We start from the raw sequence: 9,953 nt of genomic DNA, 5'->3' as shown, positions 1-9,953 counted from the left end.
TCAACAACCAATAAAACCAATGGTGAGAATGTTTAAATCAATCGCCTTGGTGTAAAAGCCTTTTTCTTTTGCTTACTTCTTACATATTAAGAGATGAACAGCCATCATAAAAATGAAATTGATTGTAATTCGCGTTTAATTGAATACCTATCTGGTAATTATTTTTATAATAACAGAGTATTGATTTTTAGAACACATTTGTGTTTTTAAAATAAAAAAAATCTTCAAAGTTTAACGAAATATAGTCGTTGGCGTTTTACCCCACAGGGGCATTCTGGACAGAAGTACCCAACAAATTACTGCTAAACGGTTAATCGTGAAAAGGTGAAGAGCTACTATAAAAATATGGTTGCACGTGGCCGAAATGTAGCACTGTTTAACCGAATGTTGTGTGAAAAGAACTGAAATTATGTTCGAGCTTCCGCCTTCGACTTTGCAAACGATTTTGCAACTGATTGGTGATAACCATTTATTAAACTTGTATTTTTTTTTTGTGGATTCTTTTTTAATGGTATTTTTTTTCTTCTCAAAACTGTAGTTAATTCCCACTTCGTAAAGGAAAATTACTGCACTGTTATTTATTATGATCGCAATTTGAGGGATGCTGCAAGGAAGTGTGACCGTTATTGTGAGTTCCTTGAGTCTGTTGAATGGGCCTTTCAATCTCTGGAAAATGGTTACAATTCCGTTATATGGATTTCGGAAGACAGTTTCATTAATCTGGAAAACGCTATTGAAAATGGATGTCAAGTAAGTCAACTTTTATGGAAACCTTTATATCAAACTAAAAAGATGTGTTTTGCAGTCTTATATTGTAGCGACTAGAAACATTGCACATTTCTTCGATTTGAAGATGATTCTGAAAAATAAATCAAAGCAGCGAATACGGGATAAAAATATACTAGTGTTCGATGAATATGGATCATTTCCCTTGACGGACGTACAAAAGGAAGAGGTTTTAAAATGTAAACATATGTTCAAACTTCTTATTAGAACATAATTTAACATAATCTCTATTTTAGTTTTTCCCAACCTTTGGTTTATGGTCCCATCCGATGGCAACTTCAACTTTTTCACCCACGACTACAGTCGAATTCCTGGGGAAATTTATTTGGGCAACGTATTCAATGTAACCCGGAATGAGTTCACATCCCTGATACCAATATTCTATGATAAACTATTCAATCTCGAAGGTCGAACGCTTCAATTCGCATCTACAGAATATCTGCCTTACTGTGTGATGTCGAATGTCGGTGCTCATAATGGAAATGCGGATATGGTAAATTCAACCTTGAAAAATGAACTTTATCTGGAAGGCTTAGAAGGAACACTGGCAGTTGAATTTTGTCGAATGAGAAATTGTAGCCTTCAGGTGACACCTTGTGAGAAGAAGTTTTTCAAAAGTTGATTCTTTCGAACTAACAGCTTCCTTATTGCAGTTGGTCCTAGTGATTGGGGAGACATCTATGAAAATGGATCGGGTTATGGTGCTATTTATTCGATTTACACCAATCGAACCGAATTTGGACTTTGCTGCCTCTATTATAACTGGTAACGTATTATATTCATAGGTACTATCAGTACATTAAGGTAAACAACAGTTTAACAAATTGCTCTTTGTCCATCAAAGGTTCTTGGATATTCTCGACGGAAGCCAGTATACGGTCAAGTCTACGATAACAACTTTAGTGCCGGCAGCAAAGCTTCTTCCAACATTTTTGACAGTGATTTACCCATTCAGTAAAGCCCTCTGGGTGGCGATTGCCATTATGTTGGTAATAATGACAGCGGTTCACCACATAATCACAACCCTCAATCGGAAGCATAGCAGCGATCGCGATGCACCGGAGCCACCTATTGAGAAGTCAATCTTCGACATGATTTCCATCTATTTGGATCAAGGAATTTTCCCGAAGTATACTTTCTCTGGACATCTGAAATATCTTACTAAAACATATAAATTCTTTCAGCTCCGTTTCTTCTTCCTACCGAATTTTGATAGCGTTCATATTGCTTTCCGGAGTTGTTCTCAGCAACAGCTACGCGGGTGCTCTGGCTTGCGTTCTAACGGTACCTCGCTTTGAGAAGTCCATCGAAACCATCCACGAGTTTGTATCATCTCCGTACAGATGGGGAGCCCCAGCAATCGCTTGGATTTTGTCTCTCTTCGGAGCGAATTCGGTAATGTTTACAGTCTTTCTTAAGGTATATGAAGTCAATCTAATAGTTTAAATTTTTTAGTCGGACATCAAGGGAGTGATTAACAAGTTCGATTTGAGCCCGGATGAAGAATGGCTCTATCAGCAGACGCTAACCGGACAATTCGGTGTTGGAGTTGAGCTTTTGAATGGAGGCAACTATGCTTTCGGGTCGTTCGTACGTAGGGATAACGTGCATTCGTTTGAAATTCTTTCGGAGGAATTCTACTTCACCTATACCATTGGGTATTCTCAAAGAGGTTGGCCCCTGATGGAGTATTTCAACAAGTTCAACCTGGAGGCGATCCAATTCGGTTTCATGACTTACTGGGAGAGGGAAGCTCTGCGGAAGTATGCTGACAATGTAGTGGAACAAGCTCTGTTGAAGGCAGCCTCTAAGCAGACAAATTCGGATGAATTAGCTCCTCTGACCATGAATCATATTCTTAGTCCTTTGATCATATTGGGAGCTGGGACTTTCGGTGCGTTCCTTATCTTTGTCGTTGAGTTAATGTGGAAGCAAGTTAATCCAGCGGTTTTAAGATGTTACAATCGAGTCAATAGGATCTCTAAAATGGCATTTTAAGTCTTTATCATTAACATTAAGTAACAGTCTAGTAATTGAATTATTTTTAAAGCGTCAATATGGCCTCATTGCTGTGTATTTTGTTCTGTTTTTTTTACTGAATTCATTTATTAATAAACGGATTTATGGGCTAAGCCCGTCATCCCGCCTATCTTAAAAGTATCTAACATACAGTGGTCTTCTTAAAAAAATAAATTTTACAGATTTTTGATTATAGATAAACTTAAATTGAAATCAATGACACTGTAAACACTGTTTATCTCCCTCATAACTTAAGAGTTGCGACTGTAGTAAAGTCTTCCTTAGACCTCATTGCTGGCTTTAGCAGTCAATCGTGAGCGTAGAAAAGTTGAGTTTGTCAAACCACGTTCAATTTTTATGAAAGAACATCACATCATTTATGCGTTTTCGATGCTCTATTTAATCCGGATCCAAAAGTAAACAGATGTGTAATCTGACGTTATCTGACAATTTTCCTCTCCAGCTTAGATTCTGGACAGCGAATCTCACAAGCGTTTCTGATCTCTAGTCGACTTATATGGACATACTTAGTACATTGGCCTACATAGTATACTCGTGTAATCAAATCTAGATCTTACCAAACTGACATACAGGATCTTGGTGGTGAATGGATCTTCCATTTCCCCAGTAAAGCGCCGCACTTCACCGAAAAGTGCAAGTCCATCCGATACCAAGTTATTGATGTGGTCTCTAAATCTCAATCCGGATTACAAATCTCTTCGAAGTGTCTTACAATGTTCCATCTTTTTTACGGGTTAAAATAACTTCACGTTATCGGCGTGGAGCAAAACGAATGAACCGTTTAGAAAGTCGAGGTAAGTTGTTCATAAACAAAATAAAAATAAGTGGGCCCAAGTGGCAACCTTGAGGCACTCCAGAGGATGCTATCTATATACACGCTCCTTTATTTTAACTCAAAATTAGGTACAACCGAGGTTCAAAACATAGTTCGACTCGATGAACTTAAAGTACAGTACCCTTTTTCCTCCTTGCGATGGTTCAAAACGGAGTTCGAACTGCGAACTCAAAATTGATCCCTTTTTTTTTCCTTCGGCGAGGGATCAAAGGTGAGTTCGACTTCATGAACTAAAAATTGCACTCTTTTTGTTGGACTGAAAACACTTAGTGAGTTCACTTCGAACCGGAACAGCAACCAATGAACACGACGCAAAATTTTGTCGTTCCGGAACAATTACCGGATGACTATGAAGGGACTTCATAATAGAATGTCCACCTTGTCAGCGTAAAATTCTGTCCGTCATTGTCATCATATGGTGAGCGGCTTGGAATGTCCGGAAACTTCCGGATGCTATTTAATTCCCGTGGGAAGTAGCATCCGAAAGTTTTCTTTGACCGGGAGTATCAAAACTTTCCACCGCTCTGTAACTGCGATGCAATGTACCGGAACAGCAACATCCGGGTACAAAAATTACGTACCATCCTTTAATTCCCTGAAAATAAACAACCCTCGAATAAAAAGGATAAATTATTGAGTATGCCTATCAGAACTTAGTATTGCGATTGCCCAGTTAAACTCAAAGTTGAGGACTGCCACTGAAGTGCTGTTTTGAACCAAAACCACTTAATTTTGATTTTAAAAAAGGAGCGTGTATGAAGTGTTAGCGCTCATTTTCATAGCACTGTATTCTTCACGTTGCACCAGTGAAATGGATACTTGGATGAGATTGTTCAACTTCCGTATGAGGTAAAAAAAAAGCAATAAATAGGCAAGGAGCATATTTCCGAAAATAGTAATTTTTGCTTTAGAATCAAGGCAACTTTAAATTTTTCAAAGCTGATTCACCTAAAGCTTGCCAGATTATCCGGTTTAACCCGCACTTGCTTGGATATTTGATAAAAAAAATTAAATAGCCCGGTCCGGTCATCCAGCCCGGTTGTTCGGATTTCGATAGAAGAAGCCCGGATTTTTCCGGATATATTCACTTTATTTGCAAAATCAAACAAAAATCACTTGTTAAGTCAATACATTTTTTTCAAATTTTGCGTATTGGAATGATTTTTTTTGAGCAAGTTTTAACATACTAATTATGAACGGTTTCTGGATACTTAAATACGATTCAAAATCTGCTGATGTGTTTCAATGAAATCAATTGATTAAAGTGCTTTTCATTTTTTCATATTTATTGATTAGTTCCTGAACTTAGCCAAATTTTCTTGGCATAGCTCAGATTTAGGATTTTTAATTTTTAAATCAAATGCCCGAATATTGTTAAGTTTTTAGATATTTTTTTTCTTTATTATAGAGACTTTCAGCCTCGGTCTGGTTCGTCAAGTTTTTAGATAAAATAGCTCGGATTTTCCTGACCCGGATACGTGCGGGAAAAATTCTATTAACCTCAATTCACTCCGTTATTTCGTTTTGTTAATTTTCCGGCCATATTAAAGAATGTCATATTACTCAAAAAAAATTATATTCTACGATATTGACGTTTGACGTTTTCAAAACAACTAAATGAATAACAAGAAAATATTCCATTATAAAATTTTCTGTTCATATTTTATGTAAAACACCAAGAAAATGTCTTATTTTTAACTAATTATTAAGACAACTATAGAATAAATTACTACTTGTTTTTTTTAAGCGTTAAAAATGTATTGAGTTAGTTTGAGAATAGAATAATATAGACTTTGTGATAACATGAGAATTTCATCAATGTAAAAAGCCATTTCGAAAGTCAGGAAACATTTGATAATCTCCACTTCTTCCTTTCATGCTTAGATGCTTAAAAGCTTAACAAAGTTTAGGATCTAAATAAGGTTAACTTTGTAGAGCCTAAACTCATATGAATAGAAATCCAACATATCATTCGTCTCGTATCGCTCATAGTGAACAGTCGCGTTTCGAGATTTCGTCCAATATATCCGGGTGTTTCGTTCCGTTCGGGCGTTTAATACGGTGTTTTGTACCGCGCTATACGTTTTTCTGCCAAAGGCAGACCCCAGCTCGCCAAAGTGGTGCTATTGTGGTGTTGGTCGACAAAGAAAAAGGTTTTTTTCTGGATAGCTGACTGCCCTCAACTGGTCACCACGAGGGCCGCCGCCATTGTTTGACTCATCATCATCATCAATCTGGTCGTTCTTGCTCGAGCCGAGACTTGACGTGGCAGCCATCTTCGAAGAAGGACCACGTGGTTGGGATCACCACTGAAGGAGCCAATCAAAACAAAAATCAAGTTTGTTATACTTTTCTTACTTTTCTCTATTTCTAATTCTATTTTTTCTCTATTATATATTTCGATCAAATTGAGCTTCGCTTTTATTTTCATGAAATATGAGCGAAGGCGGGGGGTCGGACCCGCCAGAGGTGGATGGTGAGCAAATCATCTATGAGGATGAGGAGCATCTGGAGGATTCAGCTGTAGCTGGTTCTTCGAATGCTCATCCTTCTCCGCCAGTTGATATTGCTACTCCATCTGCAGCTGCGGGAAAAACAACCCGACTCCGAGTTTATCCTGATAATTCATCCTCTTCTGGGCCGGGGGTGGTTTTCATCCGGCCCAAAACTAACGGAAAACCATTAAATTTAGTGCAGATCACGAAAGATCTGGCTAGGTGGCCCTCCGTTACCAGTGTTTCCAAAGTACGTCCGAACAAATTGCGCGTTGTTGTGGCCGACCGGAAGGCCGCAAACGGAATTCTTGCCAGTAATTTTTTTAATTTAGAGTATCAGCTCTATATTCCATCTCGAGACGTAGAGATCGAGGGTGTGATCACCGAATCGAGTTTGGAGGCTGAATACGTTAAGTCTCACGGCGTAGGTAAGTTCAAGAGCCTTGATTCGACTTCGGTCGGAATCTTGGATTGTCGCCAACTCATGACTGCCTCCGTCGTTGATGGCGTTACCAAGTATTCGCCTTCAGCCTCGATTCGGGTTACATTTGCAGGAACAGCCCTCCCTCATTACGTCTTGATTGACGGAATTTTAAGGCTTCCAGTACGCCTTTATGTGCCTCGCCCAATGCAATGCAAGAATTGCATCAAGTTGGGGCATACTGCTTCGCATTGATGCAACAAGAAGCGATGCTTGCATTGTGGGGAGAATCATGGGGAAGGAGCATGCTCAGCAGTTGAGCAAAAATGCGTCTATTGCGGGGGCTCACCCCATGATATCTCCTCCTGCGAGGCATTTCAGGCAAGCTGGGATAAACAGAGGCGCTCTTTAAAAGAACGCTCCAAGCGTTCTTATGCCGCCATATTAAAGAGCGCCTCTCCACCGGTCCAACCTCAGACCTGTAACATTTTTTCTGTGCTGTCAGTTGACAATGAAGACACAGATACGGCTGATGAAGTTCAGCCAGTCTTCGTTGCAGGAGGCTCTCGGAAGCGAACAAAGGCGCCTTCTCCGAAAATACCAGCTAAAATAGCTACGGTTGTCTCTTCAAATAGAAACGAGAAAAAGTCGACTGCTGCTGAAAAGGAAAAACAAGTTCCTCCAGGTTTCCGCGAAAATGCACCACTGCAGAATAAACCAACAGCTGCGGGAGCTTCGCAAACCCAAACCCCAAACGTGATGCCAGAATCAACGACTCAGTCTGGGCTCTTTAAGTTGACTGACATTTTGAACGGATTTTTTTCGTGTTTTAATGTATCAGAACCCGTGAAAGACATTGTATTTGCAATGCTTCCTGTATTAAAGACATTTTTAAAGCAATTGATGCAAACTTGGCCCCTCCTTTCAGTGTTTGTATCTCTCGATGGCTAATTTACGCCGAGAGGTCGGAGATATCACTGTACTACAGTGGAATTGTCGTAGTCTTATTCCAAAATTGGATTCATTGAATTATTTACTTCATAAAACAAACTGTGATATCTTTGCATTGTCCGAAACTTGGCTATCTTCTCAATCTAACATCTCATTCCACAATTTTAATATTATCCGTCTGGATCGTGACGATTCTTATGGAGGGGTGCTTTTGGGGATCAATAAGTGCCACTCTTTTTATAGAATTCACCTTCCTTTATCAGGCGGAATTGAAGCTGTTGCATGTCATACAACAATAAGAGGTAAGGACTTATGTGTTGTCAGTTTGTACTGGCCTCAGAGAGTTGCAGTGGATCGAAATCACCTAGAGGACCTGTGCTCAGTGCTCCCTGAGCCAAGGTTGATCCTGGGTGACTTCAATCCACATGGAACTGTCTGGGGAGAACAAATTGACGATAGTCGTTCTACTCTTATCTATGACATTTGCGACAGTTTCAATTTAACAGTATTGAACACGGGTGAAAAAACACGGGTACCTAAACCTCCTGCAAGACAAAGTGCAATTGACCTCTCACTCTGCTCAAATTCACTATCATTTGATTGCCAGTGGAAGGTAGTCCATGATCCGAATGGTAGTGATCACTTACCTATCGAAATTACTATCACCAATGGGGTCAGCTCTTCGAACACAATAAATATGACATATGACCTTACAAGACACATCGACTGGAAAAAGTACTCGGACACAATTAAAACCGCCATCGACTCTATGCACGTTTTACCTCCTTTGGAGGAGTACCACTTTCTTTCTTGTCTGATACACGATAGTGCAGTTGACGCTCAAACAAAACCCATCCCAGAATCATCTATTCATCGAAGGCCTCCTAATCCATGGTGGGACCCTCAGTGTTCTAAGCTTTATAAGGACAAATCAACAGCATTTAAAGAATTTCGAAAACATGGAACTCTTGTCCATTTTGAAGCTTACGTTTCCCTTGAAAATCAGTTTAAAAAGTTAACCAAGGGGAAGAAAAAGGCGTATTGGAGGAATTTTGTTAGTGGGTTATCGCGTGAAACATCCTTAAGTACTTTGTGGAAAGTGGCACGAAGCATGCGTAATCGATCATCTACAAATGAAAGTGAGGAATATTCACATAGGTGGATATTTAAATTCGCACGGAAAGTCTGTCCAGATTCTACACCTGTGCAAAAAATAATCCGGAACGTGCCTCCTGATAGGTCTGATAGTGGTCTAGACTCAAGCTTTTCGATGGTCGAATTCTCACTTGCCCTCCTCTCTTGCAACAATTCAGCTCCGGGAATTGATGAAATCAAATTTAACTTGTTGAAAAACCTTCCGGATGCTGCAAAATTTCGCTTGTTAAATTTATTTAACCAATTCTTGGAGCATAACATTGTTCCCCAAGATTGGAGACAAGTGAGAGTCATTGCTATCCAAAAGCCCGGAAAACCAGCGTCTGATCCCAACTCTTACCGTCCAATAGCGATGTTGTCTTGTATACGCAAATTGATGGAGAAAATGATATTGTTTCGTTTGGACAAATGGGTAGAAACAAATGGTCTCCTTTCAGATACTCAATTTGGGTTTCGAAGGGGCAAAGGGACAAACGATTGCCTTGCTTTGCTGTCTTCAGAGATACAAATGGCGTACGCAAAACGTGAGCAAATGGCTTCAGTGTTTCTAGACATAAAGGGAGCTTTTGATGCAGTCTCAATAGAGGTTTTGTCAGACAAGTTGCACTCCCGGGGTCTGCCTCCTCTATTGAACAACATCTTATACAGCTTACTTTGTGAGAAACATTTGAACTTTGCTCACGGAGATTTTGCAGTTAGAAGAACATCTTACATGGGCCTCCCACAGGGTTCATGTTTGAGTCCACTTTTGTACAACTTTTATGTGAGTGACATCGACAGCTGTCTCTCTGAAGGCTGCACTCTAAGACAACTTGCAGATGACGGAGTAGTGTCTGTCACAGGATCTACTGAGTCTCATCTGCACAGGCCTTTACAAGATACTTTAGACAGATTGTCTTCCTGGGCTTTGGGGCTTGGGATTGAGTTTTCCCCTCAGAAAACGGAAATGGTTGTTTTCTCTAAGAAACGTAGACCTGCTCAACCTAAGCTTCAACTCCTAGGCAGAACGATCACTCAATCGAGGAGTTTCAAGTATCTTGGGGTTTGGTTTGATTCCAAGTGTACCTGGAGAGCCCACATTGAGTATCTGAAAGGAAAATGCCAACAAAGAATCAATTTTCTCCGATCAATTACTGGCACCTGGTGGGGAGCCCATCCAGAAGATCTTATCAAATTGTATCGAACAACTATTCTATCCGTTATGGAATATGGTAGCTTCTGTTTCCAGTCAGCTGCCAAAACTCACCTCATCAAACTAGAGCGTATCCAA

General features: G+C 39.8%; 1 protein-coding gene across 1 annotated transcript; it reads left to right on the top strand.

The window, feature by feature from the left end:
* Window positions 1-385: 385 nt before the first annotated feature.
* LOC129742976 (uncharacterized) lies at window positions 386-2,784 on the top strand. The gene is made up of 8 exons (XM_055734920.1): window positions 386-458; window positions 539-750; window positions 806-965; window positions 1,023-1,382; window positions 1,440-1,551; window positions 1,631-1,915; window positions 1,971-2,181; window positions 2,242-2,784. The coding sequence occupies exons 1-8, from the start codon at window positions 410-412 to the stop codon at window positions 2,782-2,784; spliced, it is 1,932 nt and encodes a 643-aa protein (XP_055590895.1). The 5' UTR covers window positions 386-409.
* The last annotated feature ends 7,169 nt before the right edge of the window (window positions 2,785-9,953 follow it).

This window comes from Uranotaenia lowii, chromosome 2 (genome assembly GCF_029784155.1).
Source record: "Uranotaenia lowii strain MFRU-FL chromosome 2, ASM2978415v1, whole genome shotgun sequence".
NCBI lineage: Eukaryota > Metazoa > Arthropoda > Insecta > Diptera > Culicidae > Uranotaenia > Uranotaenia lowii.
Note: the sequence above shows the minus strand (reverse complement) of the source record. Positions and strands in the feature narration are given on the sequence as shown.

Bases quoted from the DNA above. Each gene is read 5' to 3' on its own strand.
- LOC129742976 (XM_055734920.1), top strand. From the start codon at position 410: ATGTTCGAGCTTCCGCCTTCGACTTTGCAAACGATTTTGCAACTGATT. The intron at 459-538 runs GTGATAACCATT...TCAAAACTGTAG, and splicing joins AACGATTTTGCAACTGATTG to TTAATTCCCACTTCGTAAAG. The intron at 1,552-1,630 runs GTAACGTATTAT...TGTCCATCAAAG, and splicing joins TGCTGCCTCTATTATAACTG to GTTCTTGGATATTCTCGACG.